Source organism: Dipodomys ordii, unplaced genomic scaffold (assembly GCF_000151885.1).
Source record: "Dipodomys ordii isolate 6190 unplaced genomic scaffold, Dord_2.0 Scaffold104, whole genome shotgun sequence".
In the NCBI taxonomy this organism is placed as follows: Eukaryota; Metazoa; Chordata; class Mammalia; order Rodentia; family Heteromyidae; genus Dipodomys; species Dipodomys ordii.
Genome location: NW_012267320.1, coordinates 2733387 through 2750272, shown reverse-complemented (window position 1 = coordinate 2750272; position 16886 = coordinate 2733387). Strand labels below are relative to the sequence as shown.

At 49.4% G+C, this 16886-nt stretch overlaps 2 protein-coding genes across 3 annotated transcripts; one reads left to right on the top strand and one right to left on the bottom strand.

Moving 5' to 3' along the window:
- The first annotated feature begins 1399 nt into the window (after positions 1–1399).
- Smim11 (small integral membrane protein 11) lies at positions 1400–9869 on the top strand. 2 transcript variants are annotated; one of them, XM_013027475.1, is made up of 4 exons: positions 1400–1472; positions 4856–4967; positions 7979–8145; positions 9674–9869. In XM_013027475.1, the coding sequence occupies exons 2-3, from the start codon at positions 4953–4955 to the stop codon at positions 8141–8143; spliced, it is 180 nt and encodes a 59-aa protein (XP_012882929.1). In that variant the 5' UTR covers positions 1400–1472; positions 4856–4952; the 3' UTR covers positions 8144–8145; positions 9674–9869. The 2 variants fall into 2 exon arrangements, with proteins under 2 accessions (XP_012882929.1, XP_012882930.1); XM_013027476.1 differs by lacking the exon at positions 1400–1472 and adding an exon at positions 1486–1564.
- Positions 9870–15125: 5256 nt separating this feature from the next.
- On the bottom strand, positions 15126–15986 carry LOC105994069 (chromosome unknown open reading frame, human C21orf140). Its single transcript, XM_013027484.1, has one exon. The coding sequence runs from the start codon at positions 15984–15986 to the stop codon at positions 15231–15233; it is 756 nt and encodes a 251-aa protein (XP_012882938.1). The 3' UTR covers positions 15126–15230.
- Between the last annotated feature and the right edge of the window lie 900 nt (positions 15987–16886).

The window sequence follows — 16886 nt, the reverse complement described above, 5'->3', positions numbered from 1 at the left end:
GAAAAAATTCTAGGCTTCCCTAACTATATTTTATTATCATCATTAAAAATATGGGAGTCATTACTCGAAATCTATGAAATGTGCAAAGAAATGGTTATCAGTCAACTTCAACTGTTAACTTTCCACTTTGGGGGAATGGGAGAAAGGCCAAAGGTTGGGAATCATGTTGAGTGTACAGTCGGCAAAAACATCTACCCCAGTTTTCTCCTCCAGTATCAACACTCACCAAAATGGGGCTTTTCAAATGCCAATGCCAATTCAAACAATCTGATGTTTGTTTTTTCGACCCTATTTGCTTACTGTTCTAGAAGAGAACTACTGACAGTCTTGAGTATCACTTCTTAAAGCTCAGCTCAGAAGCTATTTAAAGCTGTTTATGTCACTACCCCAGTGGCTGATCTGGTAGATTCGAGCCCCCCTTTTCCCAGAGGTGGGTCCCATGTCTGGTGTTTGCTGGTATTAAATTCTGGACAAATTAATCTCTTTGTGTCTTTATTTCTTTATTTGTTCAATGGTTCTCATTTTAGCACGTCCTTTATAGGCTTCTTATGACAGTTTTTATATTAAAAGTGTGTCAAAAGGACTTTAGAACACAGGTGTTTCTGTTCCTTTCTCGGGGGACACTTCCCTTGTTAACAGTGCTAAATGCCCGCGCTCAGTGTGTTCCTTTTGCAGTACTCCAGCGCCACAGAGTCATGGATGGGATTTGGAGCTAGCCTTCTAGGGTCACTATGAGCCCTTCCACTACAGTTCCTGCGTTTCGTGGTGGCAGCCCCTGGCCTCAGTTTCCCTTCCATCGAAGGCTGGGCTGCAGCGTGTGGTAGAACGCTGTGGTCAGCAGCCCTGTCCTGTGCGGGCCTTTGCGCTCTGTCAGCGGTGGGAACTGAGCACGCTCACGCTGCTCTGCAGGGGTGGGGAAGGGCGTGCTGAGGACGGCGGGATGCACGGCGTGGCGGGCCGAGGCGCACTGTGTGCACGCGCTGCTGTCCACATGCATTTAAAGGCTACTTTTAAGACGTGCTTGTTGCATGAACAAAGAGCAGCGGAGACGCTACTCCTGGAGCATCTCAGTCATCCTACAGGAAAATGCACGCGTGCTGGCCCGAAGGAGCCCTCACGACTCCCGGCCTTCCTGCCGCCACTCTCCTCCACGACAGCCAGGGACAAGAAGAGGCTGTGGATGAGCGCCCCAGCCCACACCACACCCCAGGGAGCGCCCACCCGGAGCCCATGCCTGGCGGCCACTGCGCCTGCGTCCGGAGTGACACCCCCCCACCCCCCGTGTGCGCCAGAAAGCTGCATGGACCCACTGCGCCTGCGCATGCTGCAGCACGCTTCATTGCGGCGGCGCGAGAAGCAGTGCATTTCGGGACTTGTAGTTTTCCCAGCAGGATGGGCGGGGGAAGGGGAGGTCTGGGGTGGCGGCGGGTGGGGCAGAGGGCCTGGCGCTGGAGGCTCCGCCGCCGGGAGTGGTGAGTGTGTGACGTCGGGGTTGGGTCGAACCTGAGCGGAAGCCGCCAAGCTCTTTGTAGGGGGGGCGCTGGGGATCCGGCGATCGCCCCTGGTAATGGTTGCTGGCCGCCGGCGGCGCGGCGCGGTGGGCGGGCCCGGGAAGGTGGCGGCCGCCGCCGCTGCGCTCGGGCGCGCGCCCGGGGTTGATGGGGCCTGAGGGGGTCGTCCACGAAGTCCTTGGAAATGTGCCGCGAGCGGCGTCAGCCTTCGGCCCTCGGGATCCTCCGTGGGGTGGGGGTCCCCTCCCGCGGGTCCCGGGGTGCGGAGAGGCAGAGGCCAGACCGGGTCCCCGGGCCCGCCCGGAGCAGCCGGGGCCGCCGGAGCGCAGCGGCCAGGGCCTGGTCACCGAGGCTCAGCGGCCAGGAGAACGGCCGCGGGGGACGGGCCCTGGCCCCCACTGCTCTCATTAGCCTAGCCCGAAGGAGTGAGAAGCTTTGTTTGTTGCTAGAGAAACCTGGCAGCCGGGCTCCCACCTGCAATCCTAACTGCTCAGGCGGCCGGGATCTGAGGATGCAGGTTCAAAGCCAACCCTGGCAGCAAAGCCTGTGAGACGCCTGTGTCCAAGTAGTGAAGCTGTGGCTCAAGTGGTAGAGAGCCAGCCTGGAGCAAAAAGGGGGAAAAAAAAAAAAAAAAAACAAACGCCAGCTAAGGACCAGGACCCCACGCACCCACTCAAAACAGAAGCAACCCACAATAGAAAACCAGAATCGTTGAAAGACAACAGGAATGTTGGCCGTTTGCTAACTATTGCGTTTAAAACTAAGGCTATGGCTAGTGCTAGGGTAGATCTGAATTTTCCCTACAGTTCATAAATGGTATGTTCCTGGAAACGGTCTCTATCCTGGTGGGCTTTGCAGTTCCCCCTTAGATACCAACCGCTTTATGTTTCTAATCGGGTGGATATCTGGTATCAGAGCAAATGGCTTCCTGATATTTTTAAGCTTTCTTGGTTCTTTTCAGGAGACCTGATTTTTGGGGGGAGGGGGGTAATAAAAATGCCTGACCTGCAACCTGTAATTTTAGGGAGGTGGGGAAACTTGAAATTCAGATCAGTGGCAAGGAATGAACAGAGATGACAAGGGTGGTTTGGCCTCCTCTCCCCACAGTAACCCCATCCCTCACTGTGACTGCAGATAGACTGCCCTCTCTTGAATTTTATCACGCTAGATAGGAGGCTGAAGCAACTGCCAGTGCATTTATTTAATTTCATATTTTTATTTGAAATCTTTTAATGCTCTCAGAATATTATGATTTACCCATCCACCTAGCAGAACATTGATTCGTACTAACTGCAGACCAAATATGTTAGTGTATGTTTGCAGTCAAGTTCTCTGATATCAGAGAGAATGGTGAGTTGTTAATCCCAAAGCTGGGGACTCATTCTTTGTGGATTCTGATTTTTACCAGTATTAGCACCTCGGTATTTCCCACACATTTTCTGAAGGTGCACAGCTTGTCCTGGGTCATCTGCTGCCCTTGATGCTACCAGGAACAGAATCCAGATCTCTGGTCCTCCTCATTGTCCGCATTATTCTTTGTTTCATGCCATGTTGTGCAGTGACTGAATTGGGCCCTGGATGTCACTTGTTTAATACCATTCAGCTTAGCTTACCCATTAGTGGAAGGAGAGGGATTTATCATAAGACGAGTGGCTAACATTGGACTTGGAACTTTCTATGTGCTGAACATGGTGATTAGTGCTTACCAGCCAGTTTCTGAAGGAGACTTTTCAGAGGAGGCTTAAGGGGCCACCTGTCTCCTGCAAGGTCACATTGCCAGTACGTGTGACATGTTTGTCGCCCCCTGCATGTTCTTTTATTTCCACTGATAAACATTTTGGGCCTATTATTTCCTGCTTGACCTTGGAAATCAATATCCTGCCTTCATCAGCACATGAAGTACGTCATTTTGCTTTAGGAAATTTGTAGAAAACACCAGACTCACCTACTGTATTATAAAACTTGCACATAACTCAATTATGTCCAGAATTATAAAAATAAAATGTAATGAACCAAAACATTTTGTTTCACTCTACAATATAGCTAATCCATAAGATTTTTAGTGATTTCATTTATTTCTAGAAACATGTGAAGGATGTCCTTCTCCAGGATAGGTCAGAATCCGCTATTACTTAAAGCAAGTGGGCCATTCATTTATACATGAAGGTAACGAGGGCGATCACCACTGTCACATTTAATCAGAGCAGTGCTTTAAAGTCCTGCCCTGAGCTTATCTGACTTTGGAAAAGTCATGGGGAAAACTGGGTTATCTTGTGCCAGTTGCTAGGTGGTTTTCCAGATACTATAACCTTCAGTAGATGAGACTGGAACATTTTATTGAGATGCTCTTGTAATTGAAAATTTTTCTAAAACATCTCCCGAAAGTTCATCTAAAGGAAGTCCAAAGCCCTGTGACATTTTCTGCTTTTCTTAGTTGTAGGTTCATTTAAAGAAAAGTGTTGCCATGATTTTTAAGTGCAAAGCTCTCTGCCTGCGACACGAGAGCACTGAGATTAAGTGTGCAGAGCCAGACCGAGTCGGCTCAAATCCCATCTAGATGTATTCCTTAAACTTTGAGTGGAGATAATAAATAGTAAACTGTCTGATGGGGAAACTATATAGGCTAAGTGGATTCATTCACCTAAGCTCTTTAGCACTGCCTGGCATAAGAGAGTTACGTGGTAACTATTGTGCCATCAGGTTTCAGAAAAAGTAGGGCCCTTACCGGCCTGTCTTCATTTACAGTTGAACCAAGGCCCTAGAAGAAAGTCTCTCAGCAGAGCGTGGTGGTGATTTATCTAGAGCTTACTCTTGATATATATGTGTCATATTCTAAGAATAGTGACCAGTGAGGCCTCAGAGCAAGCCCGGTGCTTGGACTCTGCCTGTCACCTCCAGCCCTGACTTCTACGAGGTCTCCTGTACTCTTTAGAGAGAACTTTGTATAGATTGCTTTCATAGGACATTTTGTTTCCTCCCCTCCAGAAAAACTTCTTTAAACTCAAGATGAGCTCAGTGGGAGACTTTCAAAACAGAAGGACATTCATCTCCAAACCAGCTAGTGTTCTGGGCAGGAGGTGGGGGGGCGCCTTTTGGGGTTTTGGGGGTTGTTCTTAGGTGCAGGAGGAATGGGGTGGGTGCCCACATTCCTTCGGAGCAGCGCCATCACCTCTGCTGGGACTGTGAAGAGTCCCAGGGGCGCGTTTTGCTCAGCAGGAGCCAGCCCAGTGTCGGCCCTTACCCAGGCTTCTGCTCACAGGGCTTTGGTTGCCTTGCTGCGAATAGTAATCCCAAAGTGGTCTGCCCAGAAACCTGAAGTTGATACGGTTTTTCTTCCACCTCAGATCCGAAATTCCAGCTCCTGGACCTGACCTTTCCGCTCCTGCTCATGCCCTTGTCTTGGGGAGCTACGTTGATCAGCAGTGAACTTATAGTTGGCCCATGATGAACTGGAAGGTGAGAATGGTTTTAGACATTTATAGCATGGGTTTCTCTTTCCTGCCTGTAGCTCTCTGACATCCCTGAGATACTTTATAGATAGAAGAGACAAGGGCTGCTTAGCTCACATTTGCAGTGATTCCAGACCCGGGTCACTTGGAGACTTCCTTGCATGCCATACCCTGTGGTAGGGGTGCCCAATGGCATGATGGGGCTGTGGGGGAGTAACCTGCTCACCTCAGGAGCCAGAAAACAAAAGAGGAAGAGACCACAGTCCCATAGTCCTCTCTGCAGGCATGTCTCCAGTGACCAGAGGCTGTCCCATAAGGCCTCACTTCCTAAACGTCCACAGCATCTCTTAATAGCACCAGCCAGGGGGCCAAGCCTTTCCTTCATATACGGCCTTTGTGAGACATGAGCCACCTTCGAGCCAAAGCTCCTGATGGTAAACATCACAACTGTTAGTGAGAATAACAGTCTTTATAAGTAGACTGATTAAAACAGGGAATGAGGCCGACACTGGTGGCTCACGCCTGTAATTCTAGCTATTCAGGAGGCTGAGATCAGACGATCATGATTCAAAGCCAGCCTAGGCAGGAGAGTCCATGAGACTCTTATTTCCATTTAACTGCCAAAAAGCCAGAAGGAGAGCTGGGACTTACGTGGTAGAATGCCAATCTTGAGCAAAAATGCTCAGGCCCTGACATCAAGCCTCAGGACTGGCAAAAAAGAAAAAAAAAAAGATTGTTGATCGAATTGAGCAATAGTTCTCTTTTTCTTCCATAAAAGTAGGAAAAGTCCAGTGTCTCAAGGATCACAGAGGTCATTAGCACACAGCTGAAGCCTGAGACCTTCCCTCACCCCCTCTTCACAAAGCACTCCAAGGTCCTTTTGGGGTCCTTGACCTCAGCTGCTGTCATTCTGCCTTCCTTTTGGTCCTGAAACTCCTCCTGTCCCTCCTCTTCTCCATGCTATAAAAAGAAAGTCAATACCGAAACCACTTGCCCATGTCTGTCAGCTGAGGTTTCCTTTCTGATGAGTCTTCAAACTTCTCATTCAGATAACACAGCCTCACGAGGGCCAGAGCCAAGTTTCAGGTTTAGACCAGGCTGTCTCACGTGAGCTCCAGGGTGTCAGCCACGGAGATGAAGTGCATGGGCAGAGAAGGCCAGCCAGCCTAGAACACCTCAGGTGCAGCAACATTCCATTCCCTTTGCCCCTGGAATGCAAACCTTTAAGAAAGTGGGTGGAAAAGGCTTGTGGGGCCGGGCGAGGCCTGGCAGCCAAATCAGAGCAAGTCATTCCTGAAACCAGGGTAACTGGTGCCAGTACTAGTGTCACGCTCTCACCTGTCATTTGGCTTTTAACTCAAGGCTGGTGCACTCCACTTGAGCCATACCTTCACTTCCTGCTTTTTGCTGGTTAGTGATAAAGAGTCCCAAGGACTTTTCTGCCTGGCCTGGCTTTGAACCATTATCTCTGCCTCCTGGAAAGCTAGGATTCCAGGTGTGAGCCACCAGCAACCAGCTTCTACTGGGTTACAACCATCTACTGCTGCCAGAATCACCTTTCATAGTGCATGGTTCTGTTTCTACAGGGATCTCATTATTGAATTAAATGAAAACAACTTGAATAGCTGGACTGCCCATCACGGGTGGTATTCAGTGCATAAGATAAGTACACCACACGACAACCATCCTCAGAGGTCTATGCTAACAGTTAAATAACGTCTGCAGTATTAGGCCTGGTTACCTTTTGTAAATTCAGGAGCTGAGCATTGTTGGTTTGCGTGATTTCAGGCAGTGCTGGTGGCAGGGAGGAATGCATGGTCTGTATTAGCAGCTTCAAGCTCCAGAACCGTCTGGCGTAGACCAGACCCTTCCTTACCTGTTACTGACCTTCTGAACTCTTCAGTCTGGACCATTTGCCTGCCCCATGATGGCAGAGAGAAATCTGCATATGGCCATCCGTGCATAGGAAGTTCCCTGGCAGCTCTCTGCAAACTCCTTGTCTAAGTTTTGAGCACAGAGAACTGAGATAAAATGATAGCACTGTAGCTGGGCGCCTGTGGCTCATGCTTATAATCCTAGCTCCAAAGAAGCTGAGATCTGAGGATCACAGTTCAAAGCCATCCTGGGCAGGAATGTCCCTGAGACTCTTATCTCCAAATAAACCACTGGAAAACCAGAAGTGGCGCTATGGCTCAAGTGGTAGAGCTCTGGCCTTGAGCTGAAGAGCTGAGGGACAGCGCCCAGGCCCAGAGTTCAGGCCCATGACTACCAACAGCAGCAGCAGCAACAAACAACAAAAACAAAAACAAGAAAAAATTATAGGACTGTAACTGCATAAGTGATTTCACAAATTCCATTTCATTCAGAATCAGAAATGGACCTGTCTGGGGTTAGAATCTTCGCTTCCAGTTTTGGAATGGATTATCACAGGAGTGAGCCACGTGACAAGGGGGACTGTCAACTTCCAGCAACTTTGCTTCCTTGTCTTTTGTTTGTGTCCTTGTGCTGGGACTAGGACTTGAACTCAGGGCCTTACACTCTCATTTATCTTTTTCTTGTCAAGAATGGTGCTTTACCATTTGATCTGTACCTCAACTTCTGGCTTTTTGCTGTTTGACTGGGGATAGGAGTCTCATGGATTTATTTGCCCAGCCTGGCTCAAACCGAGATCCTCCCATCTCCGCCTCCTTGGAGTCAGCGAGTGGCAGAACAGAGCTGTAACCAGATCTCAGCTACTCTGGAGCAGGGGCCTCCGGCAGTGTATCGCATTGTACCCAGCCAGACTTCATTATGTCTGGAGTTGCCGGCTGTTCCCCTGTGAGAAGTCGGGAACAGGAGGACAGAGCTGTTAGTGACATGGGCAGGGAGCTGAGACCTTGTGTAATATATACCTCCAGTGCCTAGCCTCGGGCTCGTAGCATAATAATTACTCAGAACATATCTGTTGGGTGAAGGAGCCTATGAGAAACATGCCGTATCGTGAATGGAACACTTGGAATGATTTCTTTCTTCCTGAAGGTCCTTGAACACGTGCCCCTGCTGCTGTATATCCTGGCTGCGAAAACACTGATTCTCTGCCTGGCATTTGCAGGAGTAAAAATGTACCAGAGGAAAAGATTGGAAGCAAAACAGCAAAAGCTAGAATCTGAAAAGCAGCAGCAATCAGAGAAGAAAGACAACTGAAGGTACCTTGCAACTCACTGAGAACTCTGTGACCCTTAGACCTGCAGGGCGGAGGGCGGGAGGGGACGCCTGCAGACAGGCCTGTGGGGCCTCGGGCTCCTGAATACTGTAAGGACAGCTCTGGGCCTTCTCCACAGAGAAGAAGACATGCCAAGAACATCAGCCATGGTGCCCACGTTTGCTCATGTGCCTAGAACAGGGGAGGCAGGGACGCACAGGGCTTGAGAAGCCCCAAGATGAAGGGGCTCTGGTATCAGACAAAGTCATCCCCAAGACTCTGGCATGGCAAATAAGTTCCTTCCCAATCTGTCCTTTACCTAACCGAACATTACTTTCCCCTCTGCTGCCCACGTTGCATCCTCCTGCATTTCTGGACCGTGATCTTGCAAACATTTTCATGTCCTGGCCTTTGAGCCCTTCCTGCCAACCTCGTCCGCACGCCTGAGTGCTTGGTTATCCCTGGAGCCGGCTCCCCCACAGAGTCCACAGGAGCCCCGGACAGTGCTTGTGTGTTCAAGACCGAAGGTTCCAGAAGCGGTAGTTGAGGCTGTGACTGCCCGGGTGTCCTCCAGCTCCGCATGGACCACATCCACGGTTACAGCTGAGCACCTGCTCTCTTGAAAACCCCTCAGATGGTTCTTCCCAGCAGCAGGTTACTGTGGAAACCACAGGGTTTGGTGGCTCCAGAGCCCTGCCCACCTGCAATGCTGGGTTTCTGAAATTAGGCTTTCCCTCAGCTCCAGAGCCATTTTAAAAGCTTTCAGCTCCCGGAGCTTAAAGGCAGGTGTATTCGTAACAGTAGCAGTGCTTGATGGGGGTGAGCTGTAGCTCTTCTGCAGATTCTGAAAAAACACGATGAAAGCAACCAGGTGAAACACGCAGCCACCCTTCCCAGCCCTGGACCTCACCGAGCCCTGGACTTTTGTCCCCCACCAGCCTGCCTCCACTCGCTCATCCTCCCTAAACTGTGGGCGTTTGCCAGGCCAAAGTTACCGTTACAGGACCTTGTCTTTAAAAAGAATGTGTTTATTAATGGGAACGGAGGAGTAGCCAGACCTAGAAATACAGAAAGTTCTTGGGGTCATTGCGGATGGCCACATCCAACATGTTTTATTTACTATTGGGTGGAAGAAGAGGGTGCCCTTAGAAACTAGGAATGTTGACGGAAGAGAGTTTTAACCAGCGTTGATTGGACTTATATTCTAGACAGTCATCAAAAGGGCTTTAAGCTACAAAGAGAGGGAGAAATGAAGTGGGAGCTCATAATGCCTCGTTCCTCCTGCAGATGTCACCAGAGTCAGTGATATTAGGTGGCTGTGAACAGACGTGTTTAGAGCTGACTCAGGAAGCAGGGCAGCTAGAAGGAGAATTGTGACGCCCCGAACAGATTCACTAAGAGATAAACTGATTGTTTCTGTTTGTTGATGCTAACCACCCAAACATCAGGTTAATGTGGACCAAGAAAGGCCTTGGCTATAACTTCAGCAAACCTTTCCTACTCACCCTCACCCCTTTGGTCTTCCTTTCTAGATTTTGCTATTGAAATGGCATCTTGAGTGGATTCCAGCTGTGAAGAAAGAGAAGGCTTAGTAGTTACTGAATATGTCAGAGAATAAACTCCCAAATGCATACTTCTAACTTAAAATGAGAGCAATTTTTTATATAGTTAAAACAAATCAAGTATTTTGTTCTTGAAATAAAAGCAGTCTCTGGTCTTTTGAATACATTTAGAGTCTCTCTCTGTCTCTGTCTCTGTCTCTCTCTCTCTCACACACACACACACACACACGCACATGTTGGTTGTGGGAGAGGAGAGTTTTGCGTGCCATCTTTTTTGAAGTATTTCCTAGTGGGAGAACAGGTTTCAGATCCATTTGCACAGAGGCCTGGACACACAAGTTTCCCTGCTGTGTGGGATGAGATCCCGCAGACTGGAAACTTCCGCCTGCGCCTCCTCACCCCTGCTCCCCCCCCCCACTGCTGCAGTTTGTTGCCATCCTGAGTGCCATTCTCGCCGTTACCGAGGCTGTGTGCTGTGCGCTGGTCCAGGAGCGTTGGCCCCCGCTGGCCCGAGAAGGGAGTTAGGGACAGATTCCTCTGTCAGTGATCCTGTTAACGCTCATTTCACCCCTTCCAGCTGGACCTGAGTCATGCGCTGGCCGCTGGCCGCATCGCCATTTCGAGGCCCAGCCCTCTTTAAGCCTCCTGAAGAAATCCACACAACTTCTTTTATTTCATGTGATTGCTGAGCTGTTCTAGAATGATAGTTCCAAGTAGAGTGAATCCTGAGCTGTGGGGCCCAAAGAGTCTAGAGGAGACGTTCTTGTTCTTTTTCTTTTCTATTATTCTTACGTAGGTGTAGAAAAGGGTTTCAGTTCATCATGCCAGTTTGTAAGAACAATGCCTCTTGATTGGCGTCCCCCGTCTCTCCCAACTCCACCCTGCCCCTCAATCTACCTGGCTTGATTTACCTCCACCTGAGCTCCTTGGAGAGGCCTGCTCAGCCTTGGCAAAGTGTTCGATTGGTTCCACTGAGGCCAGCACCCGCCTAGCATGAACAGAGAGGCAGAGGTCTAAAGCTTTGGACTCCAAGGACTTCCAGGTGAGGCCCATATCTGACCTCTTGCCTCTGCCAGAGCTCCTTTACCACGGCAGGTCCGCTCCCACCCCTCACCTGCGCCAGGGCCTCGGCTCCGCCTGCTGCCCACTCTGTGGGGCTAGGGTGCCACCTGTTCTCAGCATGTATGGTCCAGACTGCAGGCACCATTTTGTTCATACACAACCATTCATGTGCCTCCAAAACTTGAGATAGAGCATCGGCTATTGATACAGAATGAAGTTTGCTTAACCAGTAGATAATCATTTATTTCAAATACAGAGGCCTATCTAGACTTAGCTATTTAAGGCTTGGTTTTGGAATGTGCAGAATATGGGAACTTTAGTAGACGTTGAGTACAGGTTGAATGAAAAGCCATGGCTTTCCTGTGAACCGCTTGGGGTTGGTGTGTTCTGCAACACCGCCTGGCACTCTTGTACCGCTAGGGGGAGATGACCAGCAGCTCACTGGGGTTGGCATCACTTCGTCTGTACATTTTGGTTGTAAATGGTTGGACTCAATGGCTGGAAGTAGGTAGGTAGACGGTTTGTAAAGCTCGGCCAGGGCTCTCGTCAGGACCGTGGCTGTCCAGCGGCTCTGGAGTAACAGGAGTATGTGGGAAGCCGACAATCGTCTTGGAGCAGATGAAAGATTTCACAGAAAACCTGAACTCAGAACCACATTTTCTACCCACGGCACCAGCCAGGACCTCTCCTGCAGCTCCTGATCAATCTTACTGCATGCGTGCCTGACATAGCTACTTCTTTTTTTAAAGCTTGCAACACATTAGGAGCAGAGGGAAGAACGGCTGTTGGCAGCAAGCATCCCTTCAAGTAAGAAATCCAAACAAAGCAGGCCTGAGAACTCATTGTCTTCAATGCCGCCTGGTGGCGCGGCCCACAGTCCCCACCAGGACGCGCTGATGAAGATGGCCTCGGTCAGGAAGAAGAGGTTAAACTGCGGTGTACATTAGGAGTTTGAGAAGTCAAATTGTGGTCCACGGCCAGCCAAAGCAAAAAGATGAATGAGATCCCATCTCAGCCACCAAGCCAGGTCTGATGGCCACAGGTATAGTCGTAGAGCAGGAAGGATTGTACTTCAGAGTCTGGAGCATGAAATCAGCAACGTCAGTGACACTGGGGAGGCCGGGGTGAAATGAGGATCTAACGAGACAGGGCCGAGCTCACGGCATGCAGAGCTCACACCCGTGCAGTGGTGCGTGCGCCTGTGTGCACATGCACACTCGCTCACATGCACACGTACCGCGTCTGCTCTCCCAAGGCCAAGCGCTCCCACTGGGCGTTCATAGTGGGCGTGCAAGGTGGGCACGAGGAAGCAGCAACCGGGGAGCGCGGGCTGGTGAGCACAGGGATCTTCTGTGAGGGTTGAACCCGGGCATCCCTGTGTTCACTCAGCTGGACTGGACTCAACTCTTTTAGGAGCAGCCGCTTGGTTTCAGCATCTCCCTTGTTTCCTGAAGGTGCCCGTGGCATTTAGCACAAGTGACTCCATCTTGGTGTAGTCTGGTCTGTGTGGATGTGGCCAGGAACTCAGTGGTCCTCTATCTTGTTCACACACAGGAGTCCTAGGCTTGGCACACTGCCTGGTGGGAGGTAGAGGCCCTGCCTCCTCCCCCCCACCCCACCATGAAGTCCCCCTCCTCTCCGTCTGGGCTCCAGGCTCTTCCTTCTTCTGGAAGCTTTTCCCCCAGTCCGCAATAACGGCCTGGACTCAGCCTTTACTGCCAACATCTCCCATCATAGAGCAGTGGTCCCACCTCTGGGCTGTGGCTGCCTTGGGGACCCTGGCTTATTTTCTTTGAGGTCCCCAGCCCTGGCACACCCTTCTGCATCTACTGAAGGCCCTGCAGTGTTTGAGGAAGGTGTCCTGCTCGGATGGGTGGGGTTGTGGTTCCCACCGCCCTGTGACTAGCTGTACGTTACCATCCAGCCTTGCCTTTGTAAATTGAGCTTACTGTCCCCTGTCCCGTGTGTTGCTTGTCTGAACTGAGGTCAAGATGTAAAAAGTACAAGTGCTCACACCTGGAGGGGAAGTGAGAGCAACTCAGCCCCGCCGGGTGGCCAGGTGTGGCCGGAGCTCATCTCACTGGGCTGGAGCCAATCAATCGGTAGCAGGCTCCATATGCTGCTTTGCTCTGAGCTGCTTCTCGGGCAGCTCTGCTTTCTGATGTGTCACTCCAAGCTGTAGGAAGGGAGAATAGCATCACCATGAGCTTTATTCCCAAGGACTTGGCTACAGCTGTGTGGCTCAACCCTGTGGTGCCATGTGTGGACATCAGTGGAAAATGCTCTAGACGTGACTATTCCCAGAGAGATTCTGGGCCACACTCACCGGCCCCCGCCCAGCCCCACCAGAAGAAATCTCACGGTTGATTCTCTAACCTGTTGCTGCTGATCTTAAAAAGCAAGGCCAGGGAACAAACTTTCCTTTGATCAAAGCAGCTTGCATGTTTCTACTCTTGCTTCCCAGTGGTAAAAGAAGTAAAAACTCGCCTCTAAGAGTAAAAAGAAAAGAAAGGAGGTCAGCCACATTAGACCTAATGGCGGCCACCTTCTCTTAGAGCTCAGCCTCATGAGCTTTGGTTTTCTGAGCACACACGGGTGTGTGACGATCTTAAAGCCTTCAACTGATTTTCACTAGAGCGAACTGAGCCTCAGGAAGTAAACTAACTTATCCACAGTATCACAGCTAATAATACGCTGTAACTTTCTAAACTTCAGATTCCCAACTAGGTCCCAGGTCCCTGTGTGCTTCTGGCTGGCAGTTCCCATGCCTTCTATAAAACAACACTTCTGACTTATGAAGGCACTCTTATGTAACTAAATTGCACATTAAAGTTGGCCAGCTCGATCTCTCTGATTATATGCAGGTTCTCTTTCTCCTGCTTGCATTTCTAATGACTAAAAGAGATCTCCAAGGAATAGAACTCTAAACTCAGATGATTAAATTGGCTTGGTTTTCAAACAAAAGAAAAAATAGCTCCTGTTGGCTTATTTTGTTTGATAACCTAAACACGCGCCATTATTTTTCTCAGAGGAACATAATGTACCCTAAAAAGGTATCCTACCTCCCCCTCTGCCCCGTGACATGTGTTCTTGCTGTGACATGCAGCTGGACACGGCCACTTTGCCAGCTCTTGTCTGGAAAGGTCAGGCATCATGTCCTCCTTCTATCATATAAGTAAGACAAAGCTGGACCTGGACCTGAATAATCCAGTAGTAAGCATGGTGGCTTGGGAACATGGCCTGAGAACCCGACAGCCCCCGGGGCTGCTTCTTGTCTTGTTTCCTCATCTGTGGAATGGGAGGGATGGCCACAGCTGTCCATAGGGTCGTCATGACGACGGAGGTTCAGCTGCTTGTTGTTAGGGAGGCTTCGTGATTAATGGATCAAATGTGACCTCTAGATTGAATATCAGCTCCTCTGCACAGAAGAATAGTAGCATGCTTACATCACAGCCAATGGTGAAGATCAGATAACTCAGATACACACACACACACACACACACACACACACACACGCATGCACGCACGCACGAACGACAGGAAAGTCACCATCAGAATAATAACCTTGAATCTACCTCTGACTGGTTCTATGTAAAACTGTTAGTGCTTATTACCCTAGAACTCAGGGTACTTGTGAACTAAGTGTGAGGTGAGTGCAAAAACCACTTGTATCCTCATTATCTTGTCCATGCAATTGTAACCCCTCTATATGGTATTTTCACAATTAAAAATAAAAATCAACACTTATATCATCACACCCCAGCCACCTACAGTTAGACTCATGCGATGGCAGGACATTGAAGAGACCCAGGACATTTGAATACTGTCATTTGCTCTCTAGGGAATAAAATCCTAAAATATGGGAAACATAGGTGGGAAAAAAGGTTACACAAGCCAGGTGGCTCATGCCTGTAATCCTAGCTATTCAGGAGGCTGAGATCTGAGGATCATGGTTCAAAGCCAGACCAAGCAAGGAAAGTCCACGAGACTCTTATCTCCAATGAAGCACCAGAAAGCCAGAAGAGGATCTGTGGCTTCAATGGTAAAGCACTTGCCTTGAGCTGAAGAGCTCAGGGACAGTGCCCAGGCCCAGAGTTCAAACCCCATCACTGACCAAGATTACACAAATATACTGCACAGTAAGAGTTGGTTCATCAGGTAAATTGCCGGTTAAAAGTAACATTTTAATTAGCAGGATAAATTATTCATTAGTAGCCATAAACCTAATTGGCCTTAATCCTTGCATTAATGTGGCCCTCGCAGAGATTTTAACAAGATGAAGTTGAGACCTCCTAATTTACCAACAAGCTTTTAATAAATCCTCCAATAAACGCAGGACTTGGCCAACTTCCCTGGGAGCTCCCAGGCTCCGTCACCACTGAAGTCTCTGGTGGCAGCGGTGCAGAATCAAGCCCAGCAGAATTGGTGGTGAGGGCCATACTTCCTGCTTGCTGGAAGGATCATTCTAAGCAAATTTCCCCAGATAATAGTTTTCCCATCTCCGTACCTTGTTCGTCAGTGTTTTCCACTTGGTTAGGTTTATCCTATCGATCCCTTTGCTAATTAAATCATTGAAAAGTATATACTGATAAGAATAGACACTGTCAATAGACTGCAAACAAAACTCTTTCCTGTTATTGATGATAAACCATTTCATAGAAGACCAGGCTGAGTCTAGGGGATTCAGGTAATTATAAGGGGAAGGCAGAATGAGAAGCTCGTGGCCGTAGGACTTGGCCACCTGCGGACAGCACGCAATACTTGTTAAGTTAATGCCCGTCGGGCTGTCCGGCTGGGCCTCTGCTTTCTTGTCGTCCTTTGGCTTTGCTCCATCCTGTTGCCTTTTCCCTTTCACCACGATGGCACACTTCCCATAGGCCTTCTTCACCACTTCGCAGAACTCGAAGAAAATGTTCTCTTCCTGTCTGATGCAGAGTTCATCTCTGAGGAATATCCGGTACCTCCAGGGCACCCATCCTTGACTGCCTCCACCGTGAACGATGCACCAGGTCGGCGTCTGCATGAAATACCCATCACTGAAATCCTCCCCTGTGACGAGACTTTCCGGGATGTCCGTCTCCCCCAGATACACAGTCTTGAATCCGTCGTATTGCAGGGTCCGCAGGGTTTTCAGGTACTGGAGGCATTGCTTCCTCTTAATGCTGTCAAACTGATTTCTGATAATGATGTTTTTTAAAAGAGGGTTTGCAAAATGAAGCATCGTGGCCCCTTGAGCGTTTACCTGTCTCCATCAGGGAGCTCCGATAGCTGAAGGACAATGACCTCACAAAGGGCTTCCTTCCGGCTGCGCTACTCCCATAGTTACACCAGACCCTGAGCATCATGGGAGACACAGGCTCAGAACGGCTCCCTTCTGGCCTATAGGATATGAGAATGGAAAATGGTACTTTGACATCACTCCTGCCATAGATGTAAGTCTTTTGGTTCAGCAGGATGGAAAGAAATACGTAGAAGCCTTCATCCATACCAGAAATATTTATGGAGCACCCATGTGAAGTAGGTATTGTGCCATGCATCAGAGGGACAGCCCGGCACAATTCACGGAGGCTGGTGGGGGCCACTGTGCACACGGAACTCTCACCAGCTGCCTGCCCACTTGCTTACGCAATCACCAGTGGATTTACCAGGAGGCAGAAAGAAATAGTAAAGATCAGAACTGAAATGAATGAATGTGGGAGCCAAACAGTACAGAAGATCAACAAAATAATTGTCTTTAATAAACAAGATTGATGCACCCTAAGCCAAAGTCACTAAAAGGGAGAGACACCCCCAATTAACAAGATTAGAGATTACAAGAGAATTTATGGGGCTGGGAAGGTGGCTCAGTGGTAGAGCGCTTGCCTTGCATGCATGAGGCCCTGGGTTCGATTCCTCAGCACCACATAAGCAGAAAAGGCCAGAAGTGGCACTGTGGCTCAAGTGGTAGAGTGCTAGCCTTGAGCTGAAGAGCTGAGGTCATGAATATGGCCGGAGGGACATTAAGACTCTGGCCTGCCCAAAGCAATGGGGGCAAGCCACCGGGGGCTGAAAACTTTGGTGTGAGCCAAAGTAAATTTTCCTCCTTACAGTCATTTATCTCAGGATTAACCAATAAGACTGA